This window comes from Melospiza melodia, chromosome 8 (genome assembly GCF_035770615.1).
Source record: "Melospiza melodia melodia isolate bMelMel2 chromosome 8, bMelMel2.pri, whole genome shotgun sequence".
NCBI classification, from domain to species: Eukaryota; Metazoa; Chordata; class Aves; order Passeriformes; family Passerellidae; genus Melospiza; species Melospiza melodia.
In genome coordinates, this window is record NC_086201.1 from 33,350,325 (window position 1) to 33,374,497 (window position 24,173).

General features: G+C 39.9%; 1 protein-coding gene across 6 annotated transcripts in view; it reads right to left on the reverse strand.

Moving 5' to 3' along the window:
• The window catches only part of KANSL1L (KAT8 regulatory NSL complex subunit 1 like), a 61,715-nt gene that overhangs the window by 2,153 nt on the left and 35,389 nt on the right, over positions 1–24,173 (reverse strand). For all 6 annotated transcript variants that reach the window (XR_010028616.1, XM_063162633.1, XM_063162634.1 and 3 more), the window contains 8 exons: positions 15,024–15,186; positions 11,742–11,852; positions 11,220–11,354; positions 8,783–8,907; positions 7,877–8,001; positions 7,193–7,247; positions 1,806–1,918; positions 190–343 (listed from right to left, as the gene is read on the reverse strand). Coding sequence is in view for 5 of the 6 variants with exons in the window: in XM_063162633.1 (XP_063018703.1) it covers positions 190–343; positions 1,806–1,918; positions 7,193–7,247; positions 7,877–8,001; positions 8,783–8,907; positions 11,220–11,354; positions 11,742–11,852; positions 15,024–15,186 (981 nt within the window). In the remaining variant the exon portion in view is untranslated. The remainder of the gene's footprint in view (positions 1–189; positions 344–1,805; positions 1,919–7,192; positions 7,248–7,876; positions 8,002–8,782; positions 8,908–11,219; positions 11,355–11,741; positions 11,853–15,023; positions 15,187–24,173) is intronic.

Here is a 24,173-nt window from a genome sequence, read left to right on the forward strand (position 1 = left end):
CTTGTTGACAGATCTGGGGTTAATTTACAAAGCACAGCAATGTAGTTCTAAACAGGAGTGCTATGTTGAGTGCACATTAAATACAGTGACAGCCTGAGATTCTGATCAGTGAGACAGGAGAATATCTTCAGGTTTTCTGTTGTCACTGCAGAACTGATCAGAGCTGGAAGCTGTTGGAAGCTCACCCACCTTCTCTTCCTGGCTGTCCCTGCAGAGTGGTGCCATCCCTGAGCACACAGAGCTGTGGGTTTCCAAAGCTGGCTCAGGAGCAGGGTCAGCAGTGCAATGGTCTTTCTGCAGCATGTCCTGGCTGTGTCGAGCATCAGCATTTTTGCTGTAAGATCTAGTGCAGAATTAAAAATGAGTTTTAAGAGCTACTCCCTGACCTTTTACACTACCATGAGCAGTTCACATTTTCTTCACAAAGTGTTCAGTTTCTCCATACATGGTACCTCCATTCTGCTTGCTTAAACCAAAAGAGCAGAGGAGAATGGGTGTGGTTCTTGACCTTGTTGGCTGGAGCCAAAGCAAAGCACTGTGTGGGGGAACTAAGTGGATAAAATGGGTGGGACAGGCACACTCTGGCTGCAGACAGCTAGTGACTGTATCTTGCTCCACATGCTCACCAGAACTGTGATTTTGGACAAAAGAAATCAGTGAGCCACAGGCTGTTCCACTCTCCCACAGGAGCCCGTGGGGTCCAAGCTGCACTGTCAGCACTGTGCCAAGTGCAACCTGAGGGACAAGTCCTTGGGCTCCCCCTTACCACTTCTGCTCTGAACTCAAGTGCAAAGCAATCAAAAATGTAGTAAGATTAAAAATTTTGACCTCACTTTTAATATAAATTTAAAACAGATAAAAAATAATGGCATGCATCTGAAAGGCCAGGTGGAATCCTGACCTTGCTCATGTCAATGAGCAGTTTACTTCTGAATTTAAGCAGCACTAAGATTTTACCAAGGAGTTCAGTTTCCAAGTTAAGGTACATGTAGGACTTTTTATTTTTCAGTACACTTTTGAAGTTGGGAGGTTTTATGTTCAAAATTGCTTAAAACAGAGTTCCTCAATATGGCTTAGCTATATTTTTATCCTGCATTAAAAAAAGCTATCTTTGACTATTTATTCCTAGTGTCATGGTTCACTTTCAGACAAGAGTAGACACAAGCATAGGATAAACACCAGAAAAAGTTATTCCAACATTTATAGGCTGCTTTTTGCCCTGGCAGACTGTAAAGTGATTTATGGGAACCATTTTCTCAGGGCCAAACTGCAGATGCAGCTTTACAATGTTTACTCTGATACACACCACTACTTTGTGCAAGACTTTTAGTGGTTATATTTAAATCTGATGAGTTCTGCACCAGATGGCAAGCCTGTGAGAAAGAAAGTCATTGTGTGAATGGTTCAAAGTGTAAGGCCCCTGGCACAGCCCAGGACCCTTTAGAAACACATCTCTGAACACTGTGGAGTTTCATCTGAGTCAGGTGAGTGAAGAAGGACATATGATACACTGGGTGCCTAAAGCCATAGTAACTGGGAGTGGCACAGTCTAGCAGAGCTCTGTGTTCAGAGAGGGAGATTTATTTGGTAATGCCAGGTCACTAACATGCCCAATTTGTAAGTATGCATGCCTCAGCACTGCTTTCCCTTACCACCCACGAAGTTCAACATACCTGCTACTGTCCCTGATGAGTTAATTAATGAATGCCCTCATTTCCAAACTGCTGTGCCAGCATTTCTGGCACTGCTGCACCACAACCCCACCAGGTTCAATGGAAGGCTCTGATCAAAGCCAATACACCTGCCTGCTGTTCCTCCTGGGCCAGCGGCTCTGCTCCCACAGCGACCACCTGGCGCGCTCCCGCTCCTCGAACTTGGTGTGGCGCAGGGAAAAGGCTTTGTCTGACAGGTCTTCTACCTGTGGGGAGGCACAGGAGAGCTCTCAGTGCCAGCAGCACCCAAACAACACCAGCCAGCATTATACATCCCAGTGTTAGACAGAATTCTGCAAACAAATGCTTTCACTACAAAGGCACATTTACACGCATTCACTTTATGACAGCTCTGGTGTATGGGATGCTGTCATTTTAACTTTATTTCTTTACAGGTCTATGGTTGATCTGAATGGATACAGAAGTTATACCCCTGCCATGCAACTAATACATTTTTCTCTGTGGTGATAGGCAGAAAATTTAGAGGATGAGTATTCATTTGTAAATCAAGGCAGTGTAAAAAAGCACATAATAAAGACAAGCAAAAATTCCGACAGTTTCCAGAGACTGCTTTAGAAGGAAGCTAGGAGGCAGCAGGATTTGTCCAGTGCTCTTTAAGCACTGAGAAATAGGTTTGAGATCACCAAGGACTTTGATAACTGCACAGAGAGGAACTCAGTGAACCTGAGGTGCCACATTCCTGCTGTGAAACCAAGCAGAAAATGGCTTCTGCTTTGAAGATCCTATTTCTTACCCAGTGGTTTGCATGATCCCAAGTGCAGCTTAAACCAATCTTAATGCAAGTACTTTACCTGCTCTAGTAAAACAAGAGACAGATTTCTAAGTAAAAGATTGCACCCACACTTTCACTGTGAAAGTACCATCCGTGTTTCTCTGATGGCAGCACACCAGAAGTTTGTTCCATAGCCAGGGCTGGCTGAGGAACTTTGCTGCTCCTCCCCCTCACTCCCCTGATGGCAGGGGGAGTTCTTGGCTGGATCCCTCCAGTACAGCTCACTGTTGTTTCAAAGTGCTCCAAACCATTCAAAGTTCACCTAAAAAGCTGAGGTTGGCAGCAGCATTTGAGTGCTGCAGCCATGGATTTTATGCCAGCAAGTCCCAACTCAAAAGCTGAGAAATTCTTGGAAAGAACAATTCCTGGTCATAGGAGTTGTGAAGCTGCACTGCCAGATCAGTCCTAGACAACAATTATACTAATAATTGGGGGAGGTCATGAAAATAAACTGCCTGTTTTTTTTTTTTCTAAAGCAAAATTCTCAGTGGTGTTGTACAAGTACCACCATTTATCTTCCAACTGAGCCTACAAAATAGAGAAGCAAATGCCCTGTGCTCCCTGCAGTGCCAAGCAGTGCCATAGAGACCCTGGCAGGGCTCCATTGCTGTGTTTCTGTGGAAGCCATCTCCATATCAAGTCTCTCAGCACTGAGGTGGTTCACAGCCATTAGGGGTACAATGGCAAAGAATCACAACCTATCCATGTGATCCCAAAGCTTCATTTTGATTGGAATCAGACACAGAACTGTGGCTGCCCAGGTCCTCCTCAGCCCAGCACTCAACAGGAAGCTTCAGGCAAACAGGCTGCTTAGTTTGCTCATCTCATCACTCCTTGCTGAAGGCTCATTCATTTATTTATTTTTGCTTTTATTTATTTATGTTAAACACAAACCACTTTGTTAGCTGCTGGTTTCCTTTCATGCAAGTGAACTTAATGGGCTTCCTCCTCTCTCTGAAATTCAGCAGCTCTGTCACTTGGAGCACATCCAAACAGGGCTACATCTCAGTTCACATTCTGTCTTTTCCAAGGTCAATGATGTATAGCATGAAAGTGAGAATTTTATTAACTACAAAAGTGTTATTCCCTTGGGGGAAATTCAGGGTTTTTCTGTGCTCAGATTTCCTTTGAAGTGGAAACAAAAGATAATTTAGAAAGAAAAACCAGGAATTTGAAAATACTTTTCTTAGCAAATTGCCAAAACTTTTCATGCTGGGAAGAGATTTCATTTTTAACAAGTTTCCATTCAAAAATCAAAGTCCGTGTTACTCTCCAAGTGAAGAGTTTTGAAAAATACAGAAATAAGCCTTGTTTGTTTTCCACAGCTGGTGATAGCATATTTAACCACTTCTTTATTTAAAAAGAGTTCCACCCTATTCTTTTGAACAGTACATTTTCTTATTTAAAAATTATTATCTGTTCTATGGATAAAAATGTCATGACATCAGAATAAAAGGTCTCTATTAGTTCACTACAGCCTCTGCCACTCCCAGCATTTCCTCCAACAACTTTATGTTAATTTAAAGTTCTGTAACAGGAAAAATGTGGTGGTTTTTCCTCACTAAGGTTAGTCTGAAAAAGGACAAAAGAAGTGTCATTCCTCAGTGGATGAATCTGGCAGGGATGTTGAGGGAAAAGGCTGTGGGGAATGCCTGTTTGTGAGGCATGTCTAATGATTTCACTGACAGAAAACCAAGCTTTGGATTCCCCCATGACACTGCAGCACACTGTGCAATAATGTGGAATAGCACCAGGAATATTTCTGAAAGGTTCTCAAAACAACAAAATCTGTGTTTCACTCTTTGGCTCCACAGGAAACTCTGAGTCATAGGCCATGAAAACACTTATGCAAAACTAATTGCACAAGGAATTACTCCAAAGAATTTTTCATTACTAAAACAACTACGAAATAAACTTGAAAGTTGCAACTGAGCCTTTCCAGAAGCTTTGACCTGGACAAAACAAATTAAAACCAAAACAAAACAGGAAAACCTGTGCCACACCCTCCCATGCCTTAAAGCAATAACACTGCAAATTCAAACATGCAAACCAGGAAACTCAAATGTTCTATTTCCAGAAAGTATTTTTAGAGCAAGTAATAGAGCAGACATAGATAGCAGATTAACTTTTGCATTGCCAATGTTGTTCTTATAAGGCAAAATGTCCAGAAACAAAAAAGCAGCCATAAAAGGTAAGCTTTTGTTCTCAAAGGCACAATGAATAGGCCTGATTCCCAGAAAGTGCTCAGTTCCCATCCTTGGCAGTGTGGCTCACATGGGGCATGACAAACTGGGGACCTCACATTTATCTGTAACTTAGTAATTGTTGGATGCAGATTTATTGCATGGATACGGGCTGTTGCATAAATGAAGAAGACAAAGATTAAGACAACAAAGACAATGAAGATGGAGAAAAGTTATCCAGTGGCAGAAATCTGACTACTGCTCCACACAAGGACAACTCTGAAGTTTCAAATTTAGCTATGCTGAAGATAGAGAAGTAAAGAAACACTATGTAGTACCACAAAAAAAATTAAATCATTTCCAACACCACCACAGGCTCTGAAACGCAGTGAAATGGAGGAAAAGAGCATTTTATATAAAAGCAGGAAGTATTTGCCTTCCCTTGTGTTATGTGAATGGCCTGCTGAAGCTTGCCTTGACTTGAGCACATGGAGGAATATTTCAGGAGTGTCAGAGCATGAGGGCAGGTAATGGTGCTGTCTCCTCATGTCTTTTTACAAGCTTACTCAGTAGCAAATGTACCTCAGCTCAAAGCTAGAGAAGTTGAAGAATTATGATCAATCACCTTTTCTCAGTACTCTGAAAAACATACAAACTAATTATAATTAACATGATCCCAACAGAAAGGGGGGAATTGGCGAAGGAGGATTTACACAAACAAGACCATTAGTACTTTTCTCTGTCTGACATCTCTCCCCCTCATTCCAGCCAGTGGCTGACAGATGATACAGAAGCAGTGGCCACAGCAGGAGGCAAAGCTGCTGCATTGTTAACTCAGGTTATTTCCTGGCCAGAAGATGAATCATACAGGATTGAGAGTCATGCCAAACACCAGAGTACTGGGTGGGCTACTAATTCAGACATTAGCCCATGAGCTTCTGAGAGAAACCTTGAAGTCCCTTCAGCAAAATACACTAAAAGCACAAGATAAGTCATCTTTATGGAATCTGAAATCCAAACAAGAAATCCACTGATTCCATGCAAGCTCCTTGAAGCCCTGAATGCAAATCACTGTGAAATTCTTCACTGCCCTGAGACACCAGGCTGAAGACAGCAATGAACAGTGGATGCTCAAGGGACAGAGTGCCCTTGCTGCCTTTATTAGTTATTCTCCAAATGGTTTAATTAAATATCCTTGCAGGAGAGTTCTCCCGTGTGTGGAATTTGACCTTCTTGGTACAAAGGAAGGACAGGCATATTTCCTGCTAGCTGGGAGGGTACTAACCCAGAGTCAGTGGGTGGAAGTGACATCAATTTGACCACAGACTTCACAGGAATTTCTCAACTGCTCTTTGGAAAAGGCAGGAACAGAGTAAGCTTTTCTATTCCTTCTAACCCAAGAGTATCCTGCCAGATAAGTGCAACTGCACCAGGTAAGGAGTTGAGACCATGATGTTCTCCTAAAGGAAGGGTTATAGAGCAGGTAGTTACAGATCTATAAACTTCTGAGGAAGTTGTGCCTTTGTGGAGAGCATATTTTCTACCCCAGGGGAGTGACATAATGATTTGTTTACTGAGTTTAATGTAACCTTCTGCACTGCTACCTAAATGCCATCTTTTTCTACTGCTATAGCAACTAAACCTCAGCTGTAGAGATTCTCTCAAATTGCTCAAGAACAGATATTGTGGATAAAGGCAGGAACACAAGTCCTACTGTTACAATTGGTGACAGTGGCAGAGACTGGAGGGAGATTAAAGATGTCCAAAAGACAGCAAAACTGACAGGTTTCTGGAAAAGAAGCCATAAAAAGATTGGAAGGACAGAAAATCAGCCTAGAGACCAGACTTGCTGGCACATTCACCCCAAGGTTAGGAAATGCCTCAAACCCCTGATTAGGAGAGAAAGGGACCCACAGCTGCAAAGTTCATGGACATTCCCTGAAGAAAAAGGTAGATTTTTATGTCTGGAGGAAGCAACAACCAGCCCATGATGTGCAAACTTAGCTCAACAGGCAGGCAGGAAATGATGAAGGTTATGTTGTCCCTGACAATGCAGAAAAGTTTGTTCCCAACAAGAGGCTTGCAGGAGAACAAACACTAAAAAGAAAACTTGCTGGACCCACAGGCAAGATTGCTGAATACCAAAGAGCAAATGCCATGGGAAGTGGCCTTGGAAGGAAAGGATGAGAGGGAGGGACAGCACTGGTGGCCCCAGGGGACAGTCACAGTGGGACAGGCAGCATCACAGTGCTCAGGAGCAGGGGGGCAGAGCCTGACCCAAGGGACCCTTCAGGAGCACTGACTGTGCAGCAGCAAGGGGCAGAAGAGCCACACAAACAATGAACAAGGAAAATTAATGGTACACTTCCATTTCTATCTTCCACTGTAGGGACAAGACACATTTTCACAATTCAAGTGTTATCAGAAAGTATGTACCAATTACACCAATTATATATTGTATCTACTTTAAATAAACCTAGGGGTTTAATGAAAATACAGCCTACCTCTTCTTCATCTGTTTGAGATTTTTCTAAAGGTTGAAGTTCAACAACTCTCCAGCTACAAATAAGACAAGGAAAATCAAATTAAGTTTAAGGTGCTGAAATTTGTATTTTCCTTTCCCATCAAAATAGCTAACCTTTCCTTTTCCTAACAGAGTGTTTAAGATATCCAATACAGTTTTAATAATATTTTTCAACTTAAAAGACAATAAAAAAGCAAATGCATATTATGGATTTAAAGTACAGAACAAGTACATTTAGCCCTTCAGGCAATGTGCTACTAAGACACTGAAGTGAGGAGATTAATTACACTGATTTTGAAATCTAAAGATGTTCTCTTTCTAAAACAAAGGAGAAAAAGATCTCTAGAATCATGGATTGTAGGCCTACACTGCATGGAAAGAAATAAGCCTATTCTACTGTATCAGAATGGCTAAATTAAGAAAAATGCTAAATCCATTACTGTTAATTCACAGAAAATAGTTTACTATTTCTCATGTGCTATCAGCTGTCCAGTCTTCCTACAGCTTTGGTCACTTGAACTGAAATGCACACATAAAAAGCCAAGTGCATGAAAAGATCATCTTTAATACCATAACATTTTCTAATTCCATGTAAATTATATTCCTGGTTAATGTTCTCATGTTCATTTTCATGTCTTTGCAATTCAAGAGGTTGTGAACAAACCTTGGAGTAAGGATTTCTTTGTACTGTAGTTTCTCCAGCTTTGAGGGTGCCACCAGTGACATGGGAATAACAATGTTGTCTATATCATAGGAGCTCTCACTTCTCAACCTCCTCCTGGAGTTATGCTGAATAATAAAATCAACACAAGAGGATCAGCTCACATCACAGGAAATACATTTTAGCAGATAAACATTAGAACTTCACAAGGAGAAAGCCTGAACTTTAATGGAAACAGTGCTCACTTATGTGTTCCTTGAATAAAGGAGTGTGTGTTGTGTAAGCTGTGTGGGATGCACATTTAAACTCAACTCTGCATTAAAACATGACAACTCTCAGAGCACCAGTATACCACTAGGCTTAGCAAAACCATGGGACCTGAACCTGAATATTGTTGTGAATTTTCCATTAATTTCAGTAAAATAGTGTGTTTCTGTACACTGAGCCAGAGTTCTGCTGCTCCTCAGTAAATTATATACCAGGGACTTTGCCTGTATTTCTGCACAAAGGCTTGTAAATAGGGAAACAGAACTAACAAATTTTGGGACTCTATTTGCACCATGAGGCCATTTTATATAGCTTCATCAAGAAAAAAAGGTCACAAGTGCCCTAATGTAAAACTGGCAACATAAATCACTGCGTATTTAATGAAATTTGAAAAAGAAGGCACAATGCCAATAAATCAAATTCATACTCCAGTTATATGATCTGCAAAACTCTTTTATAAACAAGTACACATACTCAATCTGGAATAAATTAGTTAAGGTAATCCACTTAATTCACTGTAAAAATGCTCTGCACTGTCACATGACACAAAATCAGGTGTAAAAGGCACGTGGCTTTGGACTATTAATTTGCACAGCTCTCTGTTGATGTTTCAGTTGAGACAGTGCCACATTTTGGGTTTACCTGTGATGAAGAGCTGTGAGTGGGCCGGGCCATGGCACTGACACTGCTTGTGGGAGTGAAACTGCTGTGGGACTCAGGCTCTGCATTTTGGAAGGAGAAGGTCTCAAACCGAGCGCTACTTTCGCCTGTCATAAAAAACAGCAATAAACAAGACATACTGCCTGTTGGCTATTAGACTGCAGACATTTTTCCACACAGTAACAGTAAAGTCATTTCTAGAAGCCCACACTGAGCCATTTACAATTTACTGGATACTAAAAAAAGCTATCTAAATAAACATTTGCTATTCATCCTGTCATTGTTGTTCCACAAAACTCATCCCTCTTGTTCCATGACGGATTTCTTCTCATGGAAACAGCTTCATATGGGCAAATCCTGACTCTTTTTTTCAGGAGCTGTCATAAACTACACACAGAGCAATTACAATCTGACTTAGATTCCCTCTGTTCCTCAGCAGCAGTTTGGGTGCATCTCACAAGCTCTCCCTGACTATTTCTTCTTTAAATGATTCTTCTTTAAATGACTGTTTTCTTCTATAAATGATAAAACTGGCAGCAAGGGTAACAAACGAAATCAGTTCAGATCTCCAAACCAATAGTGGTTTCTTCTCATTCACTGCCCTCATTCAGTCCCAGTATAAGCAGCATTTAGAGGGATTCACAATTAACCCACCTGTTCTGCTTTCCTTCCACCTCATTTCCAGTAAGAAAGGAGATCTCAGACTTAATATACCAATGAACAAAAAGAATGAGTATATTCCAACATGGAAAGAGATAAGACTGATCCTAAAGACTGTATTGCACAGGCTGGGTCAAGGTAATGAACTACCATCTCCCAGGCAGCTCTGCAACTCCCTGGCACACAGCTTTTTTTTTTTGGCCTTGTTCATTAAGCTGACCTTCCTCATGGATAATTTCTCCTAGACAGAGCCCAAATTAGGAATAAATATGTAGTACTACACCCATAGCACTAATAAGCTAGAACTTGTGCCTCTACTCATGAATGCACCACAGAACAGTTTACTGGCACTGGGATGATCCTCATGATAAAAGATTGCTTTTTTGGTTCCATTTATTAAAAGCTAAATACTATTGTCAGAGGACTAATGGTAACTTCAAAAGGTTTATAGCAAAATGTTTTCTCTCTTTTTAGTGCTCCCAAGTAACTCCAGCTGTTGATCTCAGTGTTCCTCTGTCTACACTTTGGGAAACTGAGGAACACTGTGTCAGCATTCTCCTCTTGGGAACCAGCAAGTGGAGTAGGTGGAATGGGAAGCAGGATTACTGGTGGTCAAAGGGCACAGCACCCCCCTGGACACAGGCACAGAGGGCAAGAGGAGGCTGTACAGCACCAGGGGAAGGACTCAAAGGACAGCCCTCATCTAAATCCAAAGCAGTTTTCAGTGTGCCCCCACACAGCTTTTATTCTCTCCTAAAACTTTCTAATTGATTGGGTGGTCTTGCTTTGGGGTTGTGGATTGTGGGTTTTGGGGTTTGTTTTAATCCTAGATCATAATTTTTTATTAATTCATCTCTGCAGTAATTCCCATATCTCCACCTCTAGTGAAAGATTACAGTTTGAATTTAATTTTTCCACAATGTTAATTTTTCCACAATGCTAACTGATCATTTATTCCTTTTCATTCTTTCCTAAAGGAAATTTTAAACTAATATGCTTTTGCTCAGTGATTTACTTTCTTCAAATGTCTTGTGAAGAATTTTGCCAAAGGTTTTTCATAAGTTACATAAATGAATCTGTAACAGAATCTTAGGCTTTACATTCTAACAGCCTGGAGAGGTAAAATGCCATTTATCTTTACAGTGGTATGCTAAATTTTGTATCAGATTATTCTACAGAACTTTTAGGGCACTTCCTATTAACTTATCAACTGGTGAAGTAGAGATTCAGTGGATTAAAACAGAACAGTAACAAGGGTAAAAACACAGTAAGAACTGGCTATTCACAAGTCCTCTTAAAAAGTCTGGAAGGGATCCAGAACCACAAATGACAGTACACAACAAATGAAATACAGTGGACAAAGATGCCAGGAATAGTAAATGTTTCATTGGGCACATGATGTAACAGATAACTTTGCAATGTTTGTTTCATTGACTACTATTAAAAAAATCCTTTTGTACTAAGAATGACACTCAGTATTAAAAGAACACAGTTGAACTGCTGAGCAGTTTCCTTTAAGAGTACTCCAAAAATAAAATACAGCAGCTTATCTCATTCTGTATGTACACTTAAGAAGAAAGATGATTACTATGCTTTAAAATAGCAAATTATTTTCATGGGGTTCTAAGTCTGTTTCTTCACAAGTTTCATAACAGTATCCTTTTTGGAGACAACTTTTAATCCTCAGAGCCCAGTGATATTCATACAGTACATATTTTAGAATATGTAGTAGTCTCTTGCAGTGCTATTTTTCTCTTACCTACTGCTGTCTCACTTAGATGCCTTTTCTTTCTTCCTTCTGACAAGTGGTCAGATGTCCCTAACACCAACTGAGATTTGGAATTAGACAAACAGCCACTGCTCCACTGTTTGACAGATACATGTGCATTGTAGTCTGTAACAGAAAAAGCATGTATCAAGTTGAGAAATTACTTTTCATCAGTACAATTTACAGGAAATCTCAACTGCTGAACTATTTATAATAGTCCTAAACTTCTGACAGAAATCCAAGTAATAACAGGACTACAGTCAGGCATCTGGTCCAAACTCCCCCCACTTGTATCCTCCTACAGCTCTGGTGGGATCATCTCAGTGCAATTAGGGAGAACCTGACTCTGTGCTCTGAGGAGAGATTTCTCTTCCACCTAAAACCATATTTAGTTACCTTCTCTGATAACCTGCTTTGTGACAAGTTTATAAACTGAACCTCTTCATGGCATAAAATACTGACAAATGAGTGAAAAACAGCCTTGCAAATGCTAAAACATTTTGCTTTACATACCATTGTCAGCAGATACTTTAAACTCCCCTCCCAAAGATGAGGTATCAGCAGGTTCTCCTTTGATGTCATTATTCCTTAATAATGTTTCAAAGTATATGTGAAGAGGAATATCTAATAAAAAAACAGAAATCCAAAGGAACAGAGCCTGCATTAGAAAGATGGCAACCTCTGAGCCAATGAATTATGCATTAAAACTAGAGCACTGATTCACCCATCACATTCAACAGAATCTGTGAGCAATATTGCTAAGGACTGAAACAGACTCTGGAAGTATTGAGTGAGAATAAGACTGGGGTCTTCAATCTTGACCAGCTCCTGCACAAACCCCAGCAGAGCAGAGAGCACACAGTGCACTTCTCCTGTAAATTGAAGAGGTTTTGGTTCAGCCTTTTGGGTACAAGTCATAATTGCTTTTGGAATATGTTACTGCTGGGAGCCTATGGGTATGCTCAAGGTAAATTCCCTCTCTGTCTCCCTGGAGAGGTCTACAAGCAGGGCAATGTAATTCATTTTCTGATAGGAGTTCTGATGCAGAATTAGCCTGCAAAACATTTTAAGTGGTAAGGAATCTATCCCCTGTTGTAAGGCAGGGAGGCTTAAAAAAAACTACCATTCTGAAAAGCCTTTCTGGGAAAAAAATACAAGAATGAAGGGAAATTTAACTGAAAAAAAGTGTCAGTGTATAAAGTAGGCTTGACAGCTAGCAATGAGAAGAGCACTGTAGGCAGGCCCAAGGGTGGGCATTAAACTACATATATTTATGTACAGTCTCAGTCTCATGTGCCTTCAGGACAAAAACTTTCAACACACTTTGCTAAATAATAAGAACAATTTTCTTTTCAATTTGATATGGATCTAACTTGATTGCTTTATCTTAACACCCCAAGGTTTTTGCTGTGTTTCCTACTCTACTTCCAAGTTAAACAAAGAAGGTCAGAAAAGTGTATTAGTCACAACATTTAAGTAAAAAGAGAACCAAAACATTTCTCCAATTTTGTTGGTCTTTTGGTTTTGTCTTTTTGGGGTCTTTTTTGTGTTTTTTGTTTGTTTGTTGTTGGTTTTGTTTGTTTTGTTTTTTAACCTGGGAAACCACCTGGGTGACCCAGATTTTTTATCATGTTTTCCTGTATCTTCATTGAAAGGGCAGGAGTGCTTTTTTCAATCAACCCACAGAGGTAGAAATAGAAGAAATCCAAATTTCTTAGATGCAAACTACAATTTTCCAGTTATCAAGGTGCAAGTTGAAGGAGGTGCTGTTATGTTAAAGCAATACTGCAAGCACTCACATATCTTTAGTCAAGATTATTGGTAATTTGAAAACAGTGAAAGAAACGTAGACATAGGGCAATTATGCTTCCAAAAGAGAGCACACTGGTGAGCCAGTCCCACTGCAGGATTTACTAGATTTTCTGCAAATTATGGTTCAACTTTAAAGCAAACCACATGAAAAACCAAGGTTGAATCTTGAATTTGAATCCCTTCTTGCACACACACACACACACACACACACATAAAATATCAAACTCCCAGAGTTCCACCATGAAACAATGTATTTTTAACATACAGAGAAAATGAATGCAAAATGCTTTTCTTTTACTCTGCTGACAATTTTTATATATAAAGATGTGGGCACAGCACAAGCAGTATTTTAAGAGAAGTCATTGCTCTGAAAGGGGATAACCAAGAAAGCTGCAAAGAAAACATGAAATGAGGAGGTAGGCTACAACTTGGAAAATTTTCTACCATGCATTTATTCACAATAATTCTTTCACATGAAAGAAAATGTCAAATATACTAGTCTTCATGAGGAGCTAGAGACAGGAAAGTGCACAAAATAAAGCATGAATCCAGCCTCTCCCAAATGTGAGGACTGCATCTGAACAGGAGATGGCAGGTCTAGTACTTCTTCCCTGCCTCAACTATTATTAGCAGGGCTCCTGGAAAAGAGAACAAATATTCCTTAAGAAATATGTTCTTGATACTGGAATGAAGCTGAAAACATTTTTTCCTCCTCCATCCTGGCAAAGTGTCCAACAGTAGCCACAGCACAGTCCAAAGATTTTTAGGATTTTTATGATGACAAAGCTTTTTCTGAGAAAACAAAAGCTCAATGTTCTTGCTGCACACCCCAGTCTCCTTTAACAGGGAGGTAAGAATGAGCACAAGGGGCACAGACCTCCCTTGAACAGATGTCTAAACCCCTGGGGTCCAGCTGTGCTGCCAAAGTCACAGGGGAAGTGATAGTGTGTGTAAAAGAAGTAAGATTTAGGTTTTTTTCTGTCCACAACAGAGTTCTGCTGAGTGGAATGTTTGCTGCTGCACTCTTGGAGTGAGTGTTCCATTTCTCCTACAATAATCTCCTCCTTAACCCATGCATGGGATGCAAACTGCCAGGGCTGAGGCTTCCTCTGCATTCCATGTCCACACTTGGGTCTTCTCTACAGGCTAGTGACAAGTTCTCCAAAACCAAACCTTAATTAATTCCTGACTTCCTAATACAGGGCTGCAGTGTCTACACTGTCATTCTGGGAACACAGTGGGTTTGATTGAAGATTCAAACAGTTCCATGGAAGTCCCAGCCTCATCTTCAGATTTTGTGGCAAAGAAGCCCCCCAGAACAGCATAATTTCTGTACTGGTCAGTAACTATCTGGAAATGGGTTTTTCCTAAAACAAAAAAAAAACCCATAAAAATTCAATCCCTTCTGCTGCATTTTGGCTGTTATTTTGGAGTCCCAAGTTCTGTCAAGTTGCACCTGCACTAATTTCAGGGCTGAGTCACAGACAACACTCTCTACATTACTGTCCAAAAAGACTAAAAGATCAGATGACAAGAAACCATAAAACTTCCAAGACAATCAAAAGGGCCGACTATGATAAAAAAAATTCAAAAACATAAATAAAACTTTTTAGACCTAGACCAAAGGGCCTGAACAGAAAGTTGCTTATGAAAACAACACAACCATGGTATTGTGTTGGCAAAAGCACCATCTCTAAAGGACTGACCCTGACTCAATTAGACACACCATGAAACACCCAAGCACACATTTTTTCATGACCAGTCTTTCCAGGCTGTAAGCACACTGCTGGTATGAGAAACCTACAAGGTGTGTTTTTCAAAAGTCAGGATCAAGGCAAGATTTTCATTTAGTCTAAACTCATGTATTTTGACAGTGTGAAGTTAAGTGAACTAAGCCTTAAAAATCATTGAAAAGACAAGTTATTCCACAACCTGCAGAGCTGTCACAAGCACAAGCACTCTTTAAGTCATGGCATTACTCACCTGAAGGGAATGATAAGACTGGATGGAAGGAAGAGTCCAGCTCTTGCACATAATCTAGGAGTTTAGATTCTGTGCTGTACTCACTGCTGCTGAAAGTGGAGGCTGGCACCACACATGGCAACTGAGATTTATATGGAAAAGAGGCATCTCTAGATGGAAAAGTCTGCAAGAATACACAGAAATAAAAGTTAACTTTTCCTTTACTCATGTCCTTCAAATTAGACCAGAAGAGAGAAAAAAATCCAACAAATCAACAACTCAGTGAGTGACACACTTTAATATGTGAATGGGAAGAATATTCCAGCAACCTTCAGATAGTCTAAATATGACTTACCTTCACTTACTATGGACAACAGTGCACAACACAAAGAATACAAACTGCTCCTTCAATTAGGACCAGGAAACAGCTGTCAAGGCTTTCAGATAAAATGTAACTGTTTCCAATCATTCTTTTATCTATCCAAACAAACAAACACCACCTAAAATTTGATTCCAGGATAAACAGGCATGATAAAAATGCACAAACAAACTTAACACCAGACTAAATAGAGGATCTCATTCATTTATCCCCTTAGTAAGATTCTCAGCATCAGTATCTTTAGTCACCTTGAGCACACATATTTTAATGCAAGAAATTATAGTGAACATTTTGAGCACACTTTGTACATAAACCAAAAAGGCAAAGTCTTTACCTTGTTCTAACTTAAACATCAGATACAGATAAACAACAGAAAGAAGACATCCAGCAATAAACACAGAGAGGGATGCATTAAGAACTGATTAATAGGTAGCAACAGGAATTACTAGAAAGAGGAAAGGTGCAAAGAAAGATTAATTTAGCTGCTTGGCTGCAAAGCTTGTTGAAGTATGGAAGGTAAAATGATGGATGGCACAGAACTGGTAGATGGGAGGTAGCAGGACTGAGGCAAAAGGCAGGGTGAAAATGGGCAGGAATAAAAGCAGAGTGCAGGCCACAGACTGAGCTCTGAATGACAGAAGGAAAGAATTCAATGTGATGGCACAGGACAGCAGCAAAGTGTGCTCAGTGCTTCAGGATGTGCTACAAAATCATTTCAGGGAAATAATGTGGCATAAGCTACTTTCTTACTGGGTACCTGTGCTAGTAACCCCAAAGACACTAACATTTTTAGAGGCTTCTATAGGTTTCTGATATTTTGCCAAATGCTGCAGATCTGCAAATGGGAATGGAGAGAAGGGAACACTGGAGTACTTAGGGGGAATCTCAAGCCTATCACTGCACCAACAATCACACTTATCAACCCCTGGGAAACAGTTCCAGTGTAAGAAACTGTAGGAATAAATGACATTTTCTTAGGACTTTTTATGGAAACATGTAGCATCAAAGGTGAGACTCAAAGAATATTAACTGCATTTTCTGTATTTCTGCTTTCTGGATCAAAGAAAACTCTTTCTCCTGCCTAAAATACTCCAGGCTGCACTTTAGTACTGCCATTCATGAATTAGTGATGCAGGGATTATATCTACCACACAAAATTGCCTCCACTTAGTCAAAGCAGTCCTTCTACCACATGGCATCAATATTCACAACCCACATTATCTCAGAAAATACTACATTAAGAAATTCCCCTTTTTTCTCAGTTACTGAGTTCTCTCTGCTGGTACTGTATCTCAGAAGTTACTAAAATCAAGTAATCATGTTATGATGCTGGAGCAGAGAACACAGTGATGGTGGGAGGAGGTTTTTGTATTTAACTTTTTTTCCCCCTCAGGAAAAAAATAGCAGTCCTAAATCCACCTTGATCTCCATATACAGGTGTATGCACAAGTGCTTTCAACTTAACTTGGAAAGAATTTTTTCCTAGCCCAGGACTCCTTCAAATCAATGTTCTGTTATTTTCCTGTGACAGGCATATGGGACTCTTCATCTGTTAAACTTTAAACATCCATAAAGTGTTGGCAGAACTGGGTCCTGTGTTTGAAAACACTAGAGGGATAAATGCTAAAGTAAACTTTATGTTTCCCATTATATGGATCATTACACTAAAGCTTAAAGAGCTTTTAGGTACTTGTTGTACCTCAATACACTAAGGACTTGCTTTTCAGAAATGCACAAAAGCATATTTCTTGTTGATATTTGGGTTTTAGAAATGAAGTAATTTACTAAGTCTCTACTCTTTAAGCTGCAACAGCACCACTTCTGCCTGTCCTTTTTTTAATAGAGGTGAATCATATTATAGTATATAAATCTCTCACTCTGTTTAAAAAGAAATTCCCAAAAACTGATCAGTAAAACTACCTAGAAAGTAAACAGATAAGACCAAGACATTCTGACATCCAGACCTTTAGCCCTTACTCACTTTTTCTTGCTTTAATTCACTTTAGCCCCAAACACATCCAGATTATTAAAGCTGAGCCATTTCAAAAACATGGATACAAGGTCAAACAACCTCACAGTCAAAATCCATTTATTAAAATAAATGGATCACAGTCAAAATCCAAAATCTTAAAACTATATTAAAATCCATTTGCCAATATCAGCAGATGGAGAATTCTTTTCTTCAACTTGCCTGTGGTAGGAATTACAAAACCTTATGCCTGAATTTGTGCCTTGAATGCTCTAGCATCAACACCTAATGACATTTTCATTAAGCCAGTTTGTAACCCAAAAGAAAACACAAACTTCACAGAAGGAAGAGCAACTTTATTTAAATGCCTGTGAAGCTGCTAGGGAAAAAAGCTAAGAAATGTGTCAGTCTGTGCTCCTAGCTACCAAATCTGGTTTAAATTTCTGATGGAGTAGTCCTCCACGGGAAAATGCTGAATTAGTGAAATCATGATGTCTCTCAGAAATGCTGACTTAATAAACTCTTGCTGAAAAAATTTCAGAAGCCCTTAGCACTGGAATTAAAGCATTTTACTTAAAGAAAGTGATTCAACTTTTATTGAAACAAAATAGAAGAATTGTTTATTGGAAAACTAAACTCTTCCTGCCTCCAATTCTAAATAGAATACAGTCTACAAACCAATTGCCTTTTACTGCAGTCAATTATTGAAACTTTACACAGCGACAAAAAAATTCACCAAAACCCAGCTGAAAACAAGCCCACATGTATATCCATTCAGCCATGGCAGGAACACCATGGCACAGCTATTAGGAGACAGCAAACCTGACCATGATGCCAAGCCTTCAGAAAGCAAGAGAGGTTACAAAACTCTTATCAATCTTTCCCTTTCCCCTTGCTATGCATCACCTTGCACATCTCCTGAAACATTTTTCTTCCTTACTGAAGTACAAAACCTCAAGTTTCCTGAGCTCAAGCAGATGTGAAGGATAATATTACATAAAATTCACTGTATTAGAGAAAACTCACTGTGTTTAAGAGGAAGTGAGGAGTGTACAAGCTTTAAATATTGAACTAAAATAGCAGTTCTAGTTTAAACTTATGAAATGGAATGGTGTCAACCAACAGACTCTAATTCTCTAGAGTATTACGAATTTTGAACTAGGATTTTTCCCCCTTAGTACTGTTTTACTGGGTTACAGAAAACATAGAGAGCAATTAATTTTGATACTCAAAACAATTCTTGTGCTTGCTTGTGACAGATGGATGCATTAGACAAAGTAGAATTGGCTCATGGCTCTGTTCTTGAAAGGTCAAGAAGGCTGAACTCTACTGGCCATCCATCCTTCTGCAGAGAAAAAAGTGTGAGTCTATGAAGTGTGACATAACTGAAAGGAAAAAAGTCTTGTGCTCCCATTTAAAACACTGTGAAGTGAATTTCCATTTTGTGGTTTCAGCTGCTGATCACTAAAACTCCCACCAGTTTTGGAAACATGCCCAAGTGTAACAGTACAGAGAGCCACAGTTCAATTATGCCACTGTGTCTGAATCCAGGAAGGTAATTAAATTAATTCAAATACACTCTGCTGAATACCTGTCACATCTGCTCCTCATTACTCTTATTAAGCCCAAGAAGGCAAGGAAAAATGCACTTATTCTCTCTACAAACACACTCTCAGGAGTTTGCAGCAATATCAAAGAAGAGCTATCTCCCTCAATATTCAAACTGTTCTTCAGTACATGGGTAGCAGAGATTTAACTCTGGGACCCAAGAGAACCTCTGTGGGGGTGGCTGACAACTCACCTTTGAACATCAAACACCAAACACATCACACACTGAACAACTTTTAATCCTGTGCTGAAGTTTTTACAGAAGTTAAATGGATGTGCTTTCCCATACATGTCAGGTACAGGGATGCAAGCTGCCCCAGAATGTAAAATTCAATAAAAATAAACTGGCAGATCCTATGGCAGAGATCCATTTTTTTCCAGGAAGAGAATGGAGAGTTTCATAAAACACTAATGAAAACTTACTCAGCATCCAACTTGTCACAAATTCAGATTTTTTGGTCAGTACCTACAAGGAGTGATAGCTTCTGCTGTTCTCAGGTATCACCCACCTCTCCTAAGCATACATAGAGTTTAGTTTCTTTAATCCTGCAATAAAGCCAATGGGACTTTCACCTGCTCTGTAGAAGTGCATGATGTCTTCTACATCCTGAAACAAAGATGTTTTGTTTAACTAAAAAATCAATTGAAAATTCAAGGTTAGTGCTCATCTTTGACCAGTTAAACCAAAAGAAAGAAAGATCTGTTCATCCACAGGGATATCTATCTTCTCAGAAATACCATGCAGAAATTAAGAGAAGATCATTAAAAGATCAGTAAAACATTACAGAAATGTCACTACACCAAAAGTGAAAGATTGTGGAAAGCATGAAAGCTTTTCATTCTGACAAAAAAAAAAAAAAAAAAAAAAAAAAAAAGAGAGAATTCACAGGCTTACTGGCTTTGCCACAAACCTCAGGGGATGATCTAGCACTACTGGCAGTATCACAGACTTGCAAAGATAGAGGTGTTTGTCCCCTTCCTTTCTGCCTTCATGCCTCCCTCCCTCAGAGACAGAATTCTTGTCACACATTCAGAATAGCTGAATGTGGATGAGAAATTTCTTTTGCCACTCAGTTTTCATTGCTTTTTAACTAACAGAAGGCCTTCTTTTTTAACTTCCAGGGTTAAAGCAACAATTTCATTAACTACTATTTTAATGTACAAACTTGGTAACCAAGGGATTCTCGTTCCCAGACCACAAGACTGACATATCCACAGAGATACCACATCACTTCCACTGAACCAGTTTGCAGGAGACTTGGCAACAAAACAACATTTTTTCAGAAGTCAGCAATGCCAGGAAACTGTGCTGAAGCAGGTGGTGGAGCCAGTACCTAGGGATACCAAGGAAGAGGATGGCAACCAGTAGACTCCACTCAATGCAACTTCTTTCCTCCCAGGTACAGACCCCTAGCAAATAGCATTGCTATTGAGCAAGTAAGATAAAGGCTATGCATGGTGGATACAATACAAATTATATGTATGCATATGTGTATTATATATAAATAAAATAGATACATACTCTTTCAAAAACCTGAAAATGAACAAGAATTGGGGAAAGATCCACATGTATTTATCAAGTGGCATCAACAAAAAATACCACTGGCACTAGACGTGGCCTGGGAATGCTCCTGAACACAGAAATCATAGAACCAGCATGAGATTTAAATCAAAATAAGAAACTCATACCCTACAATTTAAATACTTTTCTCCTGTCTGCTTTGGAGCCTTCGGGACAAGCACTCACTTTTTTTTTCAAACCACTAAATGAAAGCAGATATTCTGCTCTTACTTAAATCCCAGTTGAGACTGCAGAGAAGAAAATGTGGCAATATGCAACTGCAAGAGTTGGCAAAATTATACCAACTGTTTGCCTGTGGTATCCAAAATGTAAGTTTTTGCACCTCAGTTCCCAGCTTTCAGAGTGCTGGCACCTTTGTAAATTTGAATTCTTTTTTCTCCACATGCCTCAGTCCTCACAACCAACTCTTTCTCCAGCAGGTGGAATACAATTACAATGAGAATTTTCAGATTAAAAAACCTCACAATGCTCTACAACTCTGTAAAGAAACAGACAGGGACAAAATTGATACAACTCCAATCTCACTGCTCTATTGTCTCTTACCTTTACTTAGAGCCATATAAACTTTTTATAGATTAAAAATCTACATAGCATCAATGACATCTCTTGGCAAAACATTACTTGAAGAAATGAAATTAATATCCTTTTCTAGGATATTAAATGAGAAACTAACAAAATATACTGGCAGAACAAAATCCTTGTTATTTAAAAATCCTGCAGCAAGTAACACAGATAAAATAGCAAAAAAGAAAACATCAGGGCATGTCAGCTAAGCAAACCTCTCTGAGAGTTTCTGACTAGTACAACACTTGTCTGCTTTTAAAACTTTTAGTATGTCACAGATAATTTAGTTCCTTCAAGTGCACACAAAAAAATAGCAGGGAACAGAGCTACAATTTTCCTCACTATAGGAAAAGCATTTGCAGAAGCACAAGGTATTAGACTGGAGAACGTGGGGTGGGGGAGGAAGGCAGTTATAAATGCAACAACCACTGAGAAATGATTCAAGAGGTGTTTGTGCCTTACAGTCCTGACACCAATCTGCTACTTACACACCTTCTGGGTTTTAATGTTTAGATACTGTTGGCCTTCTTTCTCAGCATTAAAACTAAATAACACACATTTTATTGGAGACAATGACCCAGAGGTTGTGACTTGCCAGCTGTAACAATGCACACAAGGGGCAGATCCAACATTTTGAACACAGCACTCTCAGGCTTCCAACTCCCACCTGCAAACACTGTCTCCTCCTACTACATCACACCTGCAGCTTTCTCCTTTGTGCTGCTTTGCACGCAAGTTTTATCATTCATTCATTCATTCAAACATCATGCTGAAGAAAGGCACCCCTACAATCCTGTCCTCTAGACTGAAGCTCAGATTGCAGTCCCAGGGTTTGTTGTGCATGACTCACAAGCAAGAGATGGCCTAGGCTCTCACAAAGCTGTTTAGATAAAGAAGATACAAAACAGATTCCAGGGCCAAATCATGACTCAGGGATCATCTTGTGGTACTTAGTCATTCTACATTAGAGGACAAATGGATTTGGCCCCAAAGGCTGTTTCAAGTTCCCGAGGATATTGGATGGTGGCAGATAAACCAAGCACCCTGCAGCCTGTTTAATTTATCTGCAGTCTATCTTGCCAGCCTGGAAGGTCTTCTAGAATTTCACAACTTCTGTATTTTCTTTTAGATACTACCCTGTGTAAGCACCATTTAACCAGCACAGCAGGGGAAGGTGTAGTCCTCAGGAAAGAAGCAGAAAAGAAGAAAAGACAATATAGGGCATCTCTCCACAGGCAGTGGGAGGCTTCTAGGTCATACACACTCATTGTAAATGTATGTGGCATGGCAAGAGATAAGAGAAAAAATGTGGCTGCCTTCCCAGTGACCTTATGAACTAACAGATGGCACAGCAGTTCAGTTTCATACTTTACTTTTCCTAACATGGATGTTAGGGGGGTGAGGGGGGAGAATGAGCTTCCCAAATGAATCTGAAGAGATGTGAGGGATGACACTCTGAATGTCATTCAGATGCACAAAGGGTACAACCAGTCATTGCAATGAAATCCCAGGTGAAAATTCCTCAAAGCTATCCCAGCATTTCTTAATGTCCCACACATAGAGAGGTCTGCATTTTGCTAGGATTCTCTGCTCATAATTCTTTAGTCACCATCTTGCTCAAATTACTCTGCAGAGGAACATCTCCCCTCAGCACTGCCAGGCACTGCTCACTGGCTGCTCAAACCAGGCACCACCAGGAGCTGCAATATGCAGGAGATTCAGTTTGCTCCTCTGATTTTGGCAAGCTGGAATTTGCTAATTCCACATCTGCTGCAAGACTCCCAGCTTGTTTTCAGGCCAGTGATGCTAAAGAAATGGGGGTCCTCACAGATTGTGGTACTAGGGGTTATATAAATATGTTAAATGTGAGGAAATATGGGAGAGGCACTTGCTAGAGAAGGCACACTAATGTTACATTAAAAATCCAACTATTTCCTATATGCTAAGAAGTTACTCATTTTTTCTGTGAAAGACCAGAGGAAATTTGCTGGATTGCTCTGGGGAATATGAATGCATTTTCAGAGAAAACTAGATATCAATCCCAGAACCCATTCCCCATTTTGCATCCTTACCCTTAAACATCTGCCTAATCCAGAAGGCAGCCTGGGCTGATGGCCAGGGCTCTTTCATTACAGGATGAGCAATCTCATCAACAGCTGGGTAACCAAGTGTAGCAAGTGCAGGACTAAGAAAGTGACAGGGCCTGTTAGAGTAAGATTTCTTGAATGAATGATACACTGCTGATGGCTCTTAATTTAAAACCTTGATACTGATTTAGGTTTGGTTGTCAGAATGTGCTGGAAATGTCCAGTCTAATTTTATCACTTATTTCCTTAGCAGAATCCCTGATCCTTTGTTTTTAACCAACATTGTGTGAGAGGCTTTTTTCCCTGCTTTACCTTAATTTTCAAAACTTAACTGAGTTTGGCACTTGCATGATGACTGAAGCTGACAACTTGATTGCTGCCATAACTTCTTATTTTCTCAAGGAACAAGAGCTCCACAATCTGTTTGTAGCCCATGATGTAGTTCTCCACATTGCCTCTTGGTTAACTTTCCATGGAAAGTACATGGACAGCAGAGTCAAAACACAGAGTTTTGAGCTGAGAGCTGCAGTAAGCATAAATAGCATTCCCTACAGGGGTGTTTTGCTCCACTGTTTTTGGGACAGTGACACTGAAGCTGGGTTAATATAAGGCACCAGAGATGTCAGGAGTATGGAGCAGACACACAGTTGCACCAGCTCTGATACTTGAATCCTTAACTAGTAACCTAAAAATGCACTTTTTGCTCACAGTATACAGCCAAAGGTTAATGATAAATCTTTCTTTGCAGCCTACAAGTCAGGGTAAACTATCAAGCATGCAGAGCAGCTAAGCTCTGTATCTGGTTGAAGGTAAAAATGTAAACTCTGCCTTGAACTCCTGCTGTCAGGCTACAGACATGGAGTTCCTGATCACAAGCCTTTACTGATATTCACTAGCTCTGGCCCACTTCTCAGAACACAGAGACATAGGCAGTGCTTGTAGAAATATGAAATACTTGAACCTGCAAGACAAGAAGCTTCCA